General features: G+C 44.8%; 1 protein-coding gene across 6 annotated transcripts in view; it reads left to right on the top strand.

Moving 5' to 3' along the window:
- The window catches only part of RALGAPB (Ral GTPase activating protein non-catalytic beta subunit), a 174,054-nt gene that overhangs the window by 99,272 nt on the left and 55,282 nt on the right, over nucleotides 1–19,500 (top strand). For 2 of the 6 annotated variants that reach the window (XM_030212441.1, XM_030212442.1), the window contains 2 exons: nucleotides 945–953; nucleotides 3,136–3,269. In XM_030212441.1, the coding sequence (XP_030068301.1) occupies nucleotides 945–953; nucleotides 3,136–3,269 (143 nt within the window). The remainder of the gene's footprint in view (nucleotides 1–944; nucleotides 954–3,135; nucleotides 3,270–19,500) is intronic. The other 4 variants (XM_030212443.1, XM_030212446.1, XM_030212444.1 and 1 more) reach the window with 2 other exon arrangements.

Here is a 19,500-nt window from a genome sequence, read left to right on the forward strand (position 1 = left end):
GGAGAGGTGCAGGGGTAGTTTTTAGGGGGAAGAAGACAGGTACAGGGTTAGTTTTAAGGGGGAGGGCTGTTTGTGACGTGATGGAGCAGTTGCAGGGGTAATTTTAGGGGTGGGACAGTTTGCAGGTGGTAGGACACTTGGGGCTTGTTTTTGGCATTGAGAGCAGTTTGTGGGGGCAGGGTAGTTGCGGGTAGGGTAGTTTTGGAGGTATGTGGAGCAGCTTTAGAGGGTTGGGAGAGTCTAGAACAGGCAGTTTGAAAAGGAGTTGTGTTTCACTGTGGGTAAGTTTCTATGCTACAGCAACTGCAACTCCTCCCATAGAAATACATTAGAGCATTTTTTTGGGGGGGGGTTACTTATTCTCTGAGTCTCTGGTCTGATTTGCCCCATTTTTCTTTTACGTTCCAGCTCTTTATTGATTTTTGGTTACAACACACACAAAGATCCCATAGTGGTTTATCAAAACAAGGACTTGTATAGTATTTTGATTGTTCTTTTTCTCATATACCGTCCCATTCAATTACATTTTTGCAAAATTTATTTTGCCCCCGAAAGACAGATATTCTCAATCCCTTTTGTATGAATCTTTCCAACTTCTATTGGTTGAAAATTCAGCTATGTAAAGGGTTCAGTCTTATATTGAATTCTGCATTTTATTTCATCATGGATTCTTTTTAATGAGTAATTTTTGTTTGAAAAAAAAAAATCATATCCATGTAAAAAGTAAATCAGAAAAAGGTTTTGTACAAAGTCTAGTAATTCATCTGAAATCCGAGAAAACTGAAACATGTCTCGTAGTTGGAAGGGTAACAGTGTGATTTGTTTGTTGTTGCCAGTTATTAGAGCCCTAGTAGACTAAAAGGCCATGTCTATGTTGAAGTTTATTGTGTAGGTTTGTAATGTAACCTTTCCTTTTCCATTTTCATTCTTTCTCTTCCCCATAGGACTTACAGGTATACCTTTCAGCAGTTTCCTAAATTTTTTTCTCTTTCTTGAATAACACAATTCTCACAGATTGAAAACTTCCCTTTGTTTTTAATCTCTATTCCTTCTGTGGGTGGTAGTAAAGAAGCTAACAAAACCCACGTTGAAATTTTTCTTTGCCTTTAATTTCAAGCAGTCTGCCAATCAGGTGTAGAACAACTTGGAAATGACTGAGGCACCAGTGATTAATATCACTTTCATATTTGCTATACAAAGAGCTTTAAAACCACTTGTATGGGTTACCAATAGCAGAGTGTCTTCTAAAGTGAATATTAAAAAAAAAACTAGCCTATGACAACCAAAAGCTTCATTAGCACAGCTGTCTGTCTGCCACAGCAATGGCCAACATCAGCTCAAACCTTGGTTGTACCTCCACCAGGACAGCATTAGAGAAGATAAGCATATAACAAAGCAAGTTCAGGTTGGCCTTGTTTGTTTATTGGGATTTATTAACTGCCCTTATGAACAAATTCACCCAAGGCAGTGTACAGCAGGTAGAGTTTAACACAAAACTGACAATTTTGTTAAAAGCATAACAGTGACAGCCAGCTGGACCAGTTCTGCCTGCAGAAAGTTCTTAAAAATCCATTCTTAGCTGATATTTGGTGGCCACTTAGTAACTTTGAAAAGCCCCCTAAAACCCCTTTTTCAAAACAAGAACATTACCATGTGAGGCAACTTCACATGTTGTGGCTTAGAGGTAGCCCTCCAGGATTTGAGTGGTGGTCTTGATGATGCCTCTCGTCCAATGGAGGGAGGGTTCTGAAGAGTTCAGGCTTGGAGAATGAATCCAGAAGGATTTCAATTTTACTTAACATAGTCATCAGAGAAAAGGTTCTAAAAACATTCAGATTGTGTGAAGCATGGGAAACGTAGCACACCCTGCAACTTTTTTGTGTGCCTGGCTTACACGTGCAAGAACAGTAACACATTATGGGGGAGATTCTTTATGTCGCGCATTCCATAACAATGCATGTAACATAATTGGCTTAAGCCAATCGGTTTGAACAGCACTTAACAAGCAGTAATAAGCACTAATTGGCAATAATTAGAATTTACGTGCATAAATTGTGCCTAAATTCTAAAGTGTGCAGTTCAAAAGGGGTGTGGTTATGGGCATTTCTTGGACGTTCTCAAAATTAGGGGCATTGTTATAGAATATGGCCCAGTTTGCGTAAATTTATGCACAGGGATTTACGCCACATTTTCGTTGGTATAAATGGAGTCGTGTAGTTTTAGGTGCTGGGATATCAACTAAGCATATTCTACATAGCGTGCCTAAATCTTGTAGAATATGCTTAGACAAAAACAATTTTTGTGCAGATTTTCCAGGTGCCATATATAGAATCTCCCCTATATGGCTGCTGTCCACATTCTTTCTGTGATTAAAAAGTTGTAACAGAAGGCAGAGACGTTAAAATAAATGTAGTCTAAGTCATGACCTGTCAGACCTGCAGTGGAACTTCCCTGAAAGAATTTTTTTCAGTATTCCTCATGTGAATAGTACTAGGCATGCTTTCCACTCTGAATTACTGGGACAAATTAAAGTTAATATATAACCTCAACAGTCAACCTGAAAATTCTGGAGTGTGCCAAAATCAGTCTCCACTTCCGGTGGCTTTTGAAGCTTTGAAGGAAGTTGATCAGACAGCAGTGAAAAGAACAAAGTCTTGCAATGTATTCTGCAGGGCTCACAAGCTAACTGAAAGGAAAGAATTGGATATCTAAAAAGAGAGAGTTTTTGTCCTTTTCCAAAAGTTGATTCTCCTTAGAGAGTAGAGTGTATGTTATGAATACAGAGCACTGTATATACATAATAAACAGAGTTTTTCATGCACATTTTTACTGCTTTAGGAAAGAAAGTGATGATTCAAACCTAGTCTATTTTTACTGCTTGTGATGTATTTGTGCAAAGCCTGCTTTGAAATTATAAATCAGCTTGGCCATATATGTATAATCTGCTAGATCTGTAGTCTGAATTAACATTTTGAATAACTCGTCCTTGCTGGGATTGGGATGCTAGCCTTTTCTACTTTCTTGGTGCTGGTTGTGGCTGCTGTCGTTTCTGCCTGGTAGATTGCTTTGCATCCCGTAACTAATGCTTAGTTGTTTTCCTTCCCTGTGGTTTGTGGTATTGGGGTTACATCCTAGCTCTTCATACAGATACCGCAGCTGGGCTCCTCATGCGCAGCATCCACTTGGTGACCCAAAGACTGAACTCGCAGTGGAGGCAAGACATGAGCATCTCATTGGCGGCGCTGGAGCTTCTGTCTGGCTTGGCAAAGGTCAGCAATTTCATTGCTGTGTTTACTCCAGTCTGTTATAAATGACCATTAGCCCTGAATATGGATATTGGTATTTGTGTATAACATACATATTTATACTACTCGACTGATCTGTTACTTCTGTTTACCAAATCAGATTATAATGTGTCCTTCTACAGCTTTATTATCACTTTTGGCAGTGAGATATTTGGAGAATGAGATCTTGGCAAGGAGACTACACACATCTAAAGATTACAGTCCTAAAGTTAACCTTGTGTCTCCACTTTTGAGGGGGATTGGGAGGGATGAACATCCTTCGTTGTGTAGGTGCTTAAAATAGGATGCTACAAATATTTTAATTTGTCTGTTGACAAACCACTGAAGTGGAGTCGTGGGATTATGTGACTCCATCTTCTACCAGTGTAAGTGATGTTCCATATCATCAAGCTGATCAATCCATAGACTGGTGGGTTGTGTCCATCTACCAGCAGGTGGAGATAGAGAGCAAACTTTTGCCTCCCTATATGTGGTCATGTGCTGCCGGAAACTCCTCAGTATGTTCTCTATCTCAGCAGGTGGTGGTCACACACAGCAGCAGCTCTGGCTAGGCCTCCAAGCCTAATCCTTAGGTTTTGTTGAGGCCTGGGGTTGAGGGCTCTTTTGAGCAAGTGCAAACCTGGTGGTGCCAGGTCCCTCCTTTTCTCCCCCCTCCCGCTGGCTCCGTTTAAAAAAAAAAAAAAATTTTTAAACATCTTTAAAGGCGTTTAATTCGGCGTTTCTTTAAACGTTAATTGCAGCTACTCACTGGGACACCAGTTCGTTACAGCTCGGAGCGGCAAGCAGGTAATTTTACCTTTTTATAGCGGGCAGGGGGTTCCCCGATTCTTCTCCTCGTGGCATATGGCGTCGGAGGGCTGAGGGCGCAAAGGGTCGCTCCCCGGATCGCTGGAGCGCTTCTAGAGGGGATGCGGGGGTTTTACAACCTGATTCGCCTTGATGGGTGATAGTTTAGTGACCGATGAATGTCCCGGTCGTTCCTCCGGCGTGGCGGTTTTTTCCCGCCATAAACGCCCATCCCCCGCTCCTCGCCTCCGCCATCTTGGCCGGCCACGCGGCTCGGACGGCTTCTTCGGGGCCGCCCTTGAGGTTGGAGACATTAATGCCATGAACGCCCTTAATTTGGGCGACGGCACAAAAGCGGCTAAAGTTAAGCGCCGTTCTTCCCGCGCGGCTCCTTCACGGAGTTTCGCGCCGGACGCCATTTTGGATGCGCAGCATGTCTCTCCCCGCTATTGCGAGCGCCGGTTGAGAGTGCATCTAGGGCTGTTGCCCAGGCTGCGGAAGTGCACAGTCTGGGGGGTTTCTCCCCCGAGTTTGTTTTGCTGCTGCATCAGGCTTTCCTCATGCAAAACGCTGCCCCTGCTCCCTCTTCTGATAAAGAGGTTGAGGTTCCCAGAGGTAAACGCCCTCGGGTTGATTTCCAGGCCTTGGAGGACTTTTGTCTCCTCGATGTAGATGAGGGCAGCGTGTCTGAGGTCTCCCAACGATCCTTTGCGGATTCCTTGGAGGAGATAGATCCCCGCTCGGATGGAGCGGATGACCCCTCTGCAGCGCGGCTTTTAGCCCAGAGGATTTGCCAACCTGTTGTTACAGGCCATGGACACTTTGAAGATTTCCTCTCCGGAGGACGTCTCTCCCTCAGCCCCTGTTGGCTCTGCCATTATGCTGGGGACGAAGCGCCCGCCTAGAACCTTCCACGTGCATGATGCCATGCACACCTTAATTGCGGCTCAATGGGATGTCCCGGAAACGAGCCTTAAAGTGGCTAGGGCTATGTCCCGCCTCTATCTTTTGGCTGTGAGTGAACGTGAGGCCTATCTGTGGCCTACCGTGGATTCTTAATCACTGCGGTGACTAAGAAAACGGCGTTGCCGGTGGAAGGTGGCACGGCCCTAAAGGACGCCCAAGACAGAAGATTGGAGGCGGCCTTAAGGTCGTCCTTTGAGGCAGCTGCTTTAAGTTTGCAGGCCTCAGTTTGCGGCTCCTATGTGGCCAGGGCGTGCCGGACTATGGTGCAGCGGGCTTCCCCCTCGGATCATTCCTTGAGGGCTGATTGGCCGGCCCTGGAATCGGGCTTAGCCTATTTGGCAGACTTGCTGTATGATGTCTGGAGAGCCTCAGCTAAAGGCATGGCTCAGACAGTCTCTGCGCGGCGGTGGCTTTGGCTGAAACATTGGTCTGCTGACCACGCCTCTAAATCCCGCCTGCTAGATTGCCTTTTAAAGGCAAGCTGCTCTTTGGGGTCGAGCTGGACAAAATCGTGACCGATCTCGGCACGTCTAAGGGCAAGAAATTACCAGAGGTCAGGGCTCGGGTTAGTACTCGTCCCGATACCTCCAGAGGACGGTTGCAGGAAGCCCATCGGTACCGCCCGGGCAAGTCGGGTTCCTCTGCCCCCTCTTCCTTCAAGAGGAATTTCTCCCCCAAGCAGCATTCCTTTCGCAGAGACCGCCGTCCCGGAGGTGCTCCCTCCGGTCCTCCCCCAGGGTTTCGTACCCAATGACGGGGCCTTGGTCCACGCCCCAGTGCAGATTGGAGGACGGCTGTCCTCGTTTCTGGGCGAGTGGACCACTATAACTTCAGACGCGTGGGTGCTGGAAGTCATCAGAGACGGCTACAAGCTAGAGTTCTGCCAACCCTTAAGAGACGGGTTTGTACTCTCTCCCTGCAAGTCTCCGGTCAAGCTGTGGTAGTGCAGCAGACCTTGGACAACCTGATCCGCCTGGGTGCGGTCGTTCCGGTGCCAAAAATCAGATTGGCAAGGGACGTTACTCCATTTACTTTGTGGTTCCAAGAAAGGAGGTTCTGTCCGGCCTATCCTCGACCTCAAAGGGGTCAATCGGGCCTGGAAAGTGAGGCACTTTCGCATGGAGACTCTCCGCTCTGTTATAGCGGCAGTGAAGGCAGGAGAGTTCTTGGCTTCCTTGGACATCAAGGAAGCGTATCTGCATATTCCCATCTGGCCTCCTCTCCAACGCTTTCTGCGTTTTACAGTCCTGAGACGACACTTCCAGTTCAGAGCCCTCCCTTTCGGGTTGGCTACTGCTCCGCGGACCTTTTCCAAAGTAATGGGGGTCATAGCGGCCTTCCTGCTAAAGGAAGGAGTACAAGTCCATCCTTATCTGGACGACTGGTTGATCCGAGCCCCCTCTTATGCAGAGTGCGGCAAAGCTATGGACCGGGTAGTTGCTCTTTTGAGCTCCCTGGGATGGATCATCAACTGGAAGAAGAGCCAGCTGCGCCCGACTCAGTCCCTGGTGTATCTGGGAGTTCGATTCGACACCCAAGTGGGCAGAGTGTTCCTGCCAGACAATCGGTTTGTCAAGCTTCAGGCTCAGGTGGACTAGTTCCTAGTAGCCTCTCCTATTCGGGCTTGGGACTACGTGCAGCTGTTGGGCTCTATGACGGCCACGATGGAAGTAGTGCCCTGGGCCAGGGCTCATATGAGACCACTACAGCTATCTCTGCTGCTGCGCTGGACTCCGATGTCGGAGGATTATGCTGTGCGCCTTCCCGTGGACCCAGCAGTGCGCAAGGCGCTGAGCTGGTGGACGCAGACAGACAAGTTGTCTGCAGGATTGCCTCTGGTGACCCCGGAGTGGATTGTCATCACGACAGACGCCTCTTTGATGGGCTGGGGAGCCCACTGCTTGGGAAGGACAGCGCAGGGGCTCTAGTCTCCTGCAGAGGCAAGTGGTCTATCAACCTCCTGGAACTCAGAGCCATTCGGTTGGTGTTATTGGAGTTCATCCCGGTACTGGTGTTGAAGCCTGTACGGGTCCTGTCGGACAATGCCACGGCTGTGGCCTATATCAACCGCCAGGGAGGTACCAAGAGCGCCCCTCTAGCCAAGGAGGCTATGAGTCTTTGCCAGTGGGCGGAAGCGAACCTGGAGCAGCTTTCAGCGGCCCACATTGCCGGAGTCATGAATGTCAAGGCGGACTTTCTCAGTCGCCATACCTTGGAGCCCGGAGAGTGGCAACTATCTGCTCAGGCGTTCTTGGACATCACGAAGCGCTGGGGCCAGCCGAGCCTAGATCTGATGGCGTCATCGGCCAATGGCCAAGTGCCGCGCTTTTTCAGCAGAGGACGGGACCCTCGATCCCTGGGAGTAGATGCTCTTCTCCAACAATGGCCGACACAAGAGCTCCTCTATGTGTTCCCGCCCTGGCCCATGTTGGGCAGGGTGCTAGACCGGGTGGCAAAGCATCCCGGCAGGGTAATCCTGGTGGGTCCGGATTGGCCCAGACGTCCCTGGTATGCGGACTTGTTCAGGCTCTCAGTCGACGATCCTCTGCGGCTGTCAGTGGAGCAGGGCCTGTTACATGAGGGTCCCGTGGTGATGGAGGATCCCTCTCCCTTTGGTCTTACGGCCTGGCTATTGAGCGGCAGCGTCTGAGGAAGAAGGGCTTCTCAGACAAGGTCATCGCCACTATGCTGAGAGCGAGGAAGCGCTCTACTTCTACTGCTTACGCCAGGGTTTGGCGTATCTTTGCAGCATGGTGTGAACCAGGCTCACTTTCTCCCTTCACTGCTCCAATTTCTTCAGTGTTGGCGTTCCTGCAAGAAGGTCTGGAGAAAGGCCTGTCGCTCAGTTCCCTTAAAGTCCAGGTAGCGGCTCTGGCTTGCTTCAGGGGCCGCCTGAAGGGTGCTTCCCTGGCTTCGCAGCCAGATGTGGTGCGCTTTCTCAAGGGAGTTAATCACCTGCGCCCTCCTCTGCACTCAGTGGTGCCTGCGTGGAATCTCAACCTGGTGCTAAGAGCATTGCAGAAGCCGCCTTTGGAACCCTTGTCGAGGGCATCTCTGAAAGACCTGACGTTGAAAGCAGTCTTTTTGGTGGCTATCACTTCAGCCAGAAGAGTTTCCGAGCTCCAGGCGCTCTCATGTCGAGAGCCTTTTCTGCAGTTCACTGAGGCAGGAGTGACTATGCGCACAGTGCCTTCCTTCCTGCCCAAGATTGGTTCTCGCTTCCATGTGAATCAGCAGCTCTGTCTCCCTTCTTTTCGTAGGGAGGACTACCCAGAGGAGTACTCCGCTCTTGAATATCTGGATGTGAGACGAGTCATCATCAGATACTTGGAAGTGACCAATGATTTCCGGAAATCGGATCATCTGTTTGTCCTGTTTGCAGGTCCTCGTAAGGGTCTGCAGGCTGCTAAGCCTACAGTGGCAAGATGGGTCAAGGAAGCCATTGCAGCGGCTTATGTGGCCGCGGGGAAGGTGCCGCCTATCCAGCTGAAGGCTCACTCCACGAGAGCTCAGGCGGCCTCGTTGGCAGAGGCCGGATCCGTCTCCTTGGAAGAGATATGCAAGGCGGCAACGTGGGCTTCGGCTCATACATTCTCCAAGCATTACCGTTTGACTGTGGCTGCACGGGCGGAGGCCCGATTTGGAGCTTCAGTGTTGCGGTCAGGGATTTCTATGTCCCGCCCTGGGTGAGTACTGCTTCGGTACATCCCACCAGTCTATGGATTGATCAGCATGATGATATGGAAGGTAAAATTATGTATCATACCTGATAATTTTCTTTCCATTAATCATAGCTGATCAATCCATAGCCCCTCCCAGATATCTGTACTGTTTTTATTCTGGTTGCATTTCAGGTTCAAGTTTAGTCTTCAGTTCCTGTTCAGGAGGACTTCGTGTTCAAGTTTTTTCAATTGGATTCTTCAGGAGTTGAGACGACTTTGTGTTACAGTGAGCTGCTGCATTCCTCTCCCCTCCGTTTTTCGGGGCTGGATTGAGACCTAAATTCTGCCAGCGTTCCCTCCCACTTCGTGCGGCTGTAGGGCAGCTTTGTACCCCTCCCGCTTCAGCGGTGTTAGGGTCAGTCAGCTCCTTCCGCGGTTGCAGGATAAGCCAGATCCCCCCGCATCGGCGGGGTGGTGTCCCTCCGCTCCGCGGGGATGAGCTGGACGGATTCCCCTCCCCCACTTGTGTGGGGATGAGCTGGGTTAATTCCCCTCCCCCGTTTCGGCGGTGGTGAAATGGGCAGAGTGTCCCTTCGTGGGTGTAATTCTCTAAGTGCTGAGTCCTGCGGATGGAGCTTTGATATCGACATACTGAGGAGTTTCCGGCAGCACATGACCACATATAGGGAGGCAAAAGTTTGCTCTCTATCTCCACCTGCTGGTAGATGGACACAACCCACCAGTCTATGGATTGATCAGCTATGATTAATGGAAAGAAAATTATCAGGTATGATTATACATAATTTTACCATGTCAGAGAGGCCAATATAATCTACTGTGTTTTAAATCAACTTTTAATCTTAATTTTTCAAAGAGACAGGTAACTATTACAACATCAGTTGATACGCATATATAAGAAAAAATGCAATCTCAAACAATTTCAACCAGAATATTCAGAAACTAGCAACATCAACTCTAACCGCTGATACCACATCCTCTGGCAACGAGTTCCAGAGCTTAACCATTCATCGAGTGAAAAAGTATTTCCTCTTGTCAGTTTCCATGTAACTTGATTGAGTGTCAAATGGTCTTTTAATGTTTCTATTTATCCTTCACAGCCCACTCATGAGAAGGGACATCAGATTTAGTTACATTTATGCAAAATCCTACTGCTCATATTTTGTTATCAGATTTATCCTGGTCTACAAATGTATGTATGTATCTCCAGCTTTACTATTAACTGTGGTCAAATTTTTAAAAATGTGCAGCAAAGGGAAGACTTTGTCTTTACACAAGGAAGATGTTAGATGAAAATTAATTCTGGGAACAACTTAATTTTCAGGAAATTTAGAATGCTCAATATTCTATTGATAATTGGAACTATTATGAGTAAAAATGTTTTTGAATTATGAGGAAAAAGAATTTAGAATAAACTTGCCCCTACTTCTCAGAAGCTTAGCCATGATAAACCAAGCAGTAATGGTATATTGATCTTCATAAACTCAAACGGTCCTGTCGTAAGTTAGAAAAGTGGTTTATCTAGTTATTGATGTCATGAGATGTTATAATTGATTTTCTCAAGTCTTATCTGAGCTTATCAGCTCCCTTGGAATGTATAGAGACTATGGAGCTGGTTGGTATATGCATTCCTTAGATGCGAGACGCTGATTAGTGCTTCTCTAGTCAACGCTGTTTTGAGCTTGATCTTAACGCTACAAAGTTTTTCGAAAAGAAAATCGGAGAGTCGTTTTCACAGACGTTTCGTTGCAGTTTTTCAATAGGCTTTTCCATATACAAATACATAAACCATCCAATGTTGAGATAGAGAAAGAGACTTCATATGGTGAAGAGATTCCTGATGCAGGCCTGACTGGCCGAAACACAGCTGTGTCGAGTCTCGAACACCCCTTTTTTTGTATTTTTATAAATAAATATATTTTTTTAAGCATTTATATTATTAGTGTCGTCTAGTTTTATTATTTTCATTTTTTTTTCTCTACATTTTTTCTATTCCTTTTTTTTCTCCTCACTTTTTTACTTTTTAGTCATCTTCGCTGTTTTGTCCATTGCAGATTGGTATATAAAATTTTGGAAAGATTGATAAGAGAGAGTGGTTCTGTTAGACACAGGTACTCAGTTGTAAGGAAGGTTTCCAAGAAGGTGTCGTAGAAAAGAGAGGTAACGTTCTGAGAAGTTCATTAACAATTACAGTAAGTGCTGCTTGTAGAGTATTTTCTTAGGCAAAACATCTTCCTACCTACAGCTGAAGGAGGCTGTGAAGAAATACTGTGGAGTTAGTATATTAAGCTTATACAACAAAAAAGAACTCTCTCGTGTAATGGCAAAAAATAGTAATTTCAACAATAGACTATGGATTCTGTAGAGTGCATCTATTTTAAAGGGAGTTTAAGGGAAAAGCCTCTGAATTTAACCCAACCTCCATCACTGCGGAAACCCAGGCCAAGGTATCGACCTGCTTATCCGACATTGCTGCCCGGATGTCCAACCGCCACCTGAAACTGAACATGGCCAAGACCGAGCTCATCGTCTTTCAACCAAACCCACTTCTCCTCTCCCTCCACTCTATTTCAGTCGATAACACCCTCATCCTCCCCGTCTCTTCTGCCCGCAACCTCGGAGTCACCTTCGACTCCTCCCTCGCCTTCTCTGCCTATATCCAGCAGACAGCCAAGACCTGTCGATTCTTTCTCTATAACATCAGCAAAATTCGCCCTTTCCTCTCTGAGCACACCACCCAAACTCTCATCCACTCTCTCATTACCTCTCGCCTTGACTACTGCAACCTGCTTCTCACTGGCCTCCCACTCAACCATCTATCCCCCCCCTTCAATCCATTCAGAACTCGGCTGCGCGCCTTATCTTTCGTCTGGAATGATTTACTCATATCACCCCTCTCCTCAAGTCACTTCACTGGCTTCCGGTCAGGTACCGCATACAGTACAAGCTTCTCCTACTGACCTACAAGTGCACTCAATCTGCAGCCCTTCATTACCTCTCTACCCTCATCTCCCCTTACGCTCCTACCCGAAACCTCCGCTCACTGTACAAATCCCTCCTATCAGTACCCTTCTCCACCACCGCCAACTCTAGGCTCCGCCCTTTCTGCCTCGCCTCACCCTATGCTTGGAATAAACTCCCTGAGCCCATACGCCAAGCCCCCTCCCTACCCATCTTCAAATCCTTGCTCAAAGCCCACCTCTTCAATGTCGCCTTCGGCACCTAACCATTATATCTATTCAGTAATCTAGACTGCCCCACTTGATTGACTGCACTTTTTGTCCTTTAGATTGTAAGCTCCTTTGAGCAGGGACTGTCCTTCTTTATCAAATTGTACAGCGCTGCGTAACCCTAGTAGCGCTTTAGAAATGTTAAGTAGTAGTAGTAACCTCCAACCCAAGTAGTCATTTAGTAATAACAAGGGTTGAGAAGACTTTTGCTGGGAATTATATCATCATAGGCAAAAAAAAAAAACCCTTTAATTCCAAGGTAAGTAAAAAGAGATACTAAAGCTTGACAGAACCAGCTTGGGATCCATACAGCATGTTACTACTTAGAGCTGGCAAACCTCTTAAGTGGTTTGATTTTTGTTTTTGTACATATAGTTGAAGTGAAACGGAGAACTTGTACAGTTACAAGTTTCTTGCTAGCAAATGAAGTAATGAAGAGATAAGAAATTGTGTCAAGAGCCTGTTGAATTTAAGTTAGGTGTTAAAAACTGTAAACATAATTTTTGGCTTTTTCTTAAAAGAGATTTTAATTAAGTAATTGTCACGGTTGTGACTGTATCCCATGCCTACACTCACCTCGCCTCCTGGTGACCTGGCCCTATGTCTGCTGTGGACTGTCTTCTTCCTGTTTCCCAAACACGTTCCAGAGTTCATTCCAGTCCTGATGTTCCAGCACTCCAGACTTGCCTGAGTGTTTCTGCTGCCAAGCCTCACCTGTGACCTCATCTGTAATTGCCTTTATTAAGCACCTGGGAACTTTCAGACTTGCCTTTGCAACAGAGGTCTTCCGTTGAGTTTTCGTCTGTGTGTGTTTGTTGCTGTTCCTGCCTTCTAGTTCTTGTCTTGTAAGCCTTCAGCTTCAGTTCTAATCCTGCTTGTCTGCGCCCCTGTTTGTCTTCAGCTTCAGTTCCCTTCCTGCTTGTGTCTGCCCTGTTTGCCTTCAGCTTTAGCCCAGCCAAGCCTGTCTGAGAATCCTGAATCCTGTTCAAGCCAAGCCCGTTCCAGAATCCTGCTCCAGTCCTGCTTATTCCAGCCCTGCTCATCTTTAGCTTTAGTCCCCATCCTGCTAGTTCCGGTCCTGCTTGTACCAGCCTGTCTTTGTTCAGCCTCGCTTCCTGTTGGGTGGTTCACCTGCTGCTGCCGTCACTCTCTGGCAGTGGCCCAGGGGCTCACGACTCCGGACTTCACGAGAGACTGTGACAGTAATCTTATTTGTGCTTAGATAAAGACATTCTATTTAGATTTTAGTGAAGGTAGTTATAACAATCATTTTTTATTATTAAACGGATATTACTAATCCAGAGGAATATGTAGGGCAGCCTGTCAAAGTTTGTAGCAAAGAAGCAGGAAAGCCTTCTTCGTTGCTAAGCAATTAGCAAGTTCAGGCTCTGTGTCTTTGTGTTATCAGTGTGGTGTGCACTCAAGGCCAACCCATGAAAGCAGTCCCTGTGGTTGGTGCAGAGCTCCCTAATGGTAGTATTTGAACTCAGGCATTTGCCATCACTTGTGCAGTACTCCTAATGATGAGAGCCGGCAGACAACTGTGAAATATATGGGCAGGCAAAAAATGATAGCAACCTTGTCGCCTGCCCAAAGTTCTCATTGCTGGTCTCCTGCTGAGAAGATTCCAGGCTCAGGCTTCATGGCATGTAACAGAAGAAAGAAAGCATGTCTATTTCTTCACTCTGGATGCTGGGCAAAGCTGCAGTGTAATAATTTCAGAGTGCTCTGCAATACAGTCTTAGAAGTGTCAATTCAGTGTATTTTTCTGGAGTCCAAAGCATTTGATGAGCCACAAAGAAAAGTGACTGTAGTAGCAAAGCAGATGAACAGCAAAATGAACCCATTCAAAAATGACTCCACATGTCATCATCAATAGTTTGACTATTTCTCTATTCCAAATAAGCTGAAGGCTAGTAGGTCTATGGTTTGTAGTAGCTTAATGGAGCTTTTTATAAAGCAAAGATGCCGAGTATCCGAAACGGCCTGTCACATTATAGAAGTCCATAAAGACCAGAGGAATTATATTTATTTATTTCATGAATTTATATCCTGCTTTAAAATCAAAGCGGGTTATAGTAAAAACATTCATAATATCAGAACATATACAGAAAAACACTAACAATCATATACAATCAAGAATCTTAGTCGCTACAGATATAACGGAGAACTGCTAAAGAATCAAAATTATCCATCAATAAATGCTTTCACAAAATAAAGTTTTTAAAAGTCTCTCAAAATGTTGATAATCAGAGCAAAGTCTTAGATAACCTGGAAGATGATTCCACAAATTCCCCCCAGCTATCGAAAAAGTATGATTCTGTGTTTCTGATAGATGACATACAGGCCAGGCACAGAAAGCTGTTTAATCAACTCAGAGCGTAGATTTCGTTTTGGTTTATACGTAACCATGGAGTCCATAAAGTATTGCAGAACTGTGCCATGTATACGTCGATGGATCAGATCTTTGTAACGGTCTTAAATGCATCCAACTAAAACACTGCAAAAATGGCACAGTAGATTTACGCCTAAGCTCTTTTGCTTATTTCCGATCTGATGAAGAAGGGCAACCTTCGAAAGCTAATCAAGAAATGTATTAAGTTATGTCCAATAAAAAGGTATCATCTTATTTTCTTTTCCATGTTTTATTTTCTTTGATTTCTATTGATAACCTTAAGAGTGGACTAACATGGCTACCACACCTCTCCGCCTAAGCTCTTGAAAGAATAAGTGGTTCTGCCTAATCAGGTCTTCAAGCCCAAATTCCTACCTCAAGCCACTAATCCCAAAGACATGTAGAGTTCTGAATCTTAATGGATTTGGAGTAAGCCTAGAGTCTCTTGTCTGTATTTTAAACAAACCATCCAGTAGTCTCAAGACTACCATTGTAGATTGTATAAAGATTATTAGTATTCCGTTTAGGAAGTTGCATACAATGAAGATGACGTAATAAAAGTGGCTTAGATTAGTGGGCGCTTTAGCTTCATCAAAGAAGGCTCTGAAAAAGAATGGAGAGGATTCATTACATTACGTCTTCTGTTCCACAATATCCTTCACAACTGGGAATGTACAAAAGCAGGATCACAACATAGTAATAGATCATTTCACATATTTCTTAAACAGAATAGACTTAAGTTGTTGACGAAACAGTAAATGAGTTTAAGAATGAACAGATGATAGAAGAGTATTCCATACTGAAGCAGCTTGATATGGAAGTGAAGCTGAAAGCTGTTTAAAATACTTAACCAGCTTTACTGTCTACTTAGTAAAGGAAAAAAACTTACCCAGCAAGGAATATTTCCTTTTAATGTCTGAAAGACCATTCTACACATTTTAAAATGAGATCTTGTTATAACTGGAAACCAATGTAATTTATAGAACAAAGGAGTTACAGCCACCAAAAAAAAAACTTGATGGACAAGGAGGGCCATATCATAGCAATGAAAATGAAGAAAATTAATTCCACCAGCCTCTTTAGGACATTGTAAAGCATGAATATCAATCTGAAATCTAGTTAGTTATTAATCTCTTTATAAAAATGAATAGAAAATGCACTTGAATCATATTCCTGTTGTATGTTATTACAGGGGCTATGGACATTTTAATTGTTTTAATGGAAGCAATGGAAGCAACAACTACATATCTCTTTGATCTTTTGCAATACCCTTGTTTCAGTATATTCCACCATATCATCCAATTCAGAGAGAAGAATTATGCCCAAATATTTTAATCCTTTTGTTAACCATTGTAAAGGAATGGTGTATGGACTCTTTATTACACTTCTAAGGGCAACAATTCTGTCTTATTCCAATTGATTTTGAGGGGCATTTTCGATTGTGCAGCTAAGTCAGACTTTGGACATTTTTAAGCTAAACTTCATGCTACAACAAGGTTTCTTCCCCGAGGAATTCGGTAACATCCTACTTACCCCAATACCAAAAAACACTAAGAAAAAATAAATGATCTCACCAACTACCGCCCAGTTGCGTCCATCCCTCTAGTAGTAAAATTGATGGAGAGCTTGGTGACCAAACAGCTGACGGAATACCTGGACAAGTTCTCAATACTACTGTACATGACTCACAATCAGGATTCCATTCCCACCATAGTACTGAAACTGTCCTAGTCACACTCCTGGCCAAATTCAAGCAGGAAATAGCCATAGGTAAAAGCATACTTCTCCTCCAATTCGACATGTCGAGCGCATTCGACATGGTAAACCACAATATACTACTAAGACTCCTTGGCCACTTTGGGATCATTGGAAACGTACTTAATTGGATCAAGAGCTTTCTAACCTCCAGAACATACCAAGTAAAATCAAATTCAAACATATCACCACCGTGGAAAGCAATACTCTTCAACACGATGATGATCCCACTGGCAAAGTCCTTATCCAACTGAGGCCGCAACCCATTCATCTATGCAGGTGATGTTACAATCTACATTCCCTTCAGACATGCCTTGACAGAAATAACCAATGAAATCAATGATGGCCTGAACATCATGGACTCATGGGCAAACTCATTCCAAGTGAAAAAACTGCCTCATCCTCTCTTCTCAACATATCAGCTACAAACCCACAACCATAAACACCCCAGGACACATACTCCCCACTTCAGACAATCTAAAAATACCCACAACACAATGAAACCAAAGCACGTAATGGACATACTTAACTCTTCCTGTCTAAGATCCCCCAATGTGTATATCTCACATAAATCTTTACCACAATATCACCTTGTATTTGTTCATACCGGAATCGGCAAAAGCCAACACGGTACCATCTAAGCCACATTGAGCCTGCAAATAGGTGGGAAAATGTGGGATACAAATGCAACAAATAAAATAAAAATACAGTGTTTCTCAGAGTTGCATGGGTCAATCTCTTTGCCAGTGTATGGGAGAAGCTTTTTTTTTCTCATTTTAAATGTCAGTGCCACAAAGATTGTTTTGAGTAGGGGGGGTTCACATTTTCAGTGGTATTCCCTGAAACATGTACTGCAGAGGTTTGTTGGATGTTATAAAATGTTTTTAACACAAAACAATACAAAGGGTCTATTTTGGGAAATGGTGAGTAGCTCCAAGGCTATATTCAGTACACTTCAGTTACAAAGCAGTTGTGTGAGATACTTGTAGCTTGCTTCAAACGTAAGCATATTGTGAAAATATAAAGATTCAGCCTCTTGTAACTCAGTTTTGTATGACGTTTTCCCAAGAGGTCCTGGGAGAACTAGAACATAGGAAATGGAAAAGAAGTTAAAATGAGAAACCTTTTTTGTGTTTCTTGATTTTTTTTTCCAGTGTCCTTTTAATGTCACTGACTCCAGGACCTCATTCGGAAAGTCAGTTGGAGGACTAAATTGATGGTAAACAGTGGATGCAGTATTGGAGGGAGCCTCGTTTACATCCCAGTTTAATAATGGGATGTTCATTTTAAAAGCCATGGATGTGTATAAAATAGATAAAATATACATGTGTAATTTTACCCAAGATGAGCGGAGGCATATGGCATCGTAGTAACGTAGTGAATAACAGCAGATAAAGATCTGTGCGGTCTATCCAGTCTGCCCAACAAGATAAACTCTTAGCACATAAGGTATGATGTGATAACTAAATATGAATACTTGATCTTGATTTGGCCTTGCCATTTTCAGGGCACAAACTGTAGAAGTCTGCCCGGCACTGTCCTTGTTCAACTACTGAATTTGTGATCAAAACCCCACGCCAGCCCATCGAAACCTGTCCAGCCACTATCAGGGCAGAGACCGTAGAAGTTTGCCCAGCAGGGGAGAAGTTGGAGTTTATAGGTTATAAATACACATATATGTACATTAAAAAGGCTGGATAAATTGTGTATACTTTTTATTTTTTGCACATCCTTTTGTGGGATTTTGAAAGGGAAAGTTATGTGCATTTGTTTCCTTGAAAACTTACTATAATTAATGTTCATATTTGCCATGCAAATTAGGTGGATTGTTGGCCGGTAATTTTCCAACTGTTCTGTGGCTTTTTTCTTATGATGATGTGGAATGACAGTGAGCAAGAATTTAAATGGACCTTTAAATTTTTCTACCAACAGAGACTGACTTACAGGGGCATTTTTGAAAGAGAAGGGCGCCCATCTTCCGACACAAATCGAGAGATGGGCGTCCTTCTCTCAGGGTCGCCCAAATCGGCATAATCGAAAGCCGATTTTGGGCGCCCTCAACTGCAGTCCGTCATGGGGGCGTATCGGAGGCGTAGCGAAGGCAGGACTGGGGCATGCTTAGGGCGTCCTCGGACGATAATGGAAAAAAGAAGGGCGTCCCTGACGAGCAGTTGGTCGACTTGGTCCATTTTTTTTTCACGACCAAGCCTCAAAAAGGTGCCCGAACTGACCAGATGACCACCAGAGGGAATTGAGGATGACCTCCCCTTACTCCCCCAGTGGTCACCAACCCCCTCCCACCCTTGAAAAAAATATTTTTTAAATTTTTTTGCCAGCCTCTATGCCAGCCTCAAATATCATACCCAGCTCCATGACAGCAGTATGCAGGTCCCTGGAGCAGTTTTAGTGGGTGCAGTGCACTTCAGGCAGGCAGACCCCAGGCCCATCCCCCCCCTCCCCCCACCTGTTACACTTGTGCTGGTAAATGTGAGCCCTTCAAAACCCACCCAAAACGCACTGTACCTACATCTAGGTGCCCCCGTTCAACTTAGGGCTTTGGTAGTGGTGTAGAGTTGTGGGGAGTGGGTTTGGGGGGCTCGGCACCGAAGGTAAGGGAGCTATGCACCTGGGAGCAATTTGTGAAGTCCACTGCAGTGCTCCCTAGGGTGCCCGGTTGGTGTCCTGGCATGTGAGGGGGACCAGTGCACTACAAATGCTGGCTCCTCCCACAACCAAATGGCTTGGATTTGGTCATTTTTGAGATGGGCATCCTCGGTTTCCATTATCGACGAAAACTGGGGACGACCGTCTCTAAGGTCGACCTAAATGTTGAGATTTGGGTGTCCCCGACTGTATTATTGAAACAAAAGATGGATGCCCATCTTGTTTCGATAATAGCAGTTTCCCCGCCCCTTCATGGGGCCGTCCTGCGGGAACGCCCTCAGGAAAACTTGGGCGCCCCGTTAGATTATGCCCCTCCACGTCATCTAACAGAATATCCTTGCTAGATTTTAAAACTTTATGAATTTTAGAATCCTATTGTGTGTATTGCCAAAATAATCTAAGAATCATTTGCATTGTCACATTTTAAAGTACAAGTAACTATTTGGTTTTATGGATAAAATAATTTGTAATTGTATGTTACTGGTCTCCCTGCCTTAAAATTAATCAACAAAAGGATAATTTACTAACAGCATGGGCTGGCCTCCGGATGTAGAAAGGGTTGCTGCATGGAAGTTAATTTATGCAGCAAACATTATCATATTAAAATTAATGGTAAAGAGCCTTTTTCTTTACCCACAGCAATGCAGAGCTGTGTACGGATGTCTACCATATGGGCACAACACAAGAAATCTACTGCCATGTCTGAGGTGGCGCAGATA

The sequence above is a fragment of the Microcaecilia unicolor genome, chromosome 8 (assembly GCF_901765095.1).
Source record: "Microcaecilia unicolor chromosome 8, aMicUni1.1, whole genome shotgun sequence".
Taxonomy (NCBI): Eukaryota; Metazoa; Chordata; class Amphibia; order Gymnophiona; family Siphonopidae; genus Microcaecilia; species Microcaecilia unicolor.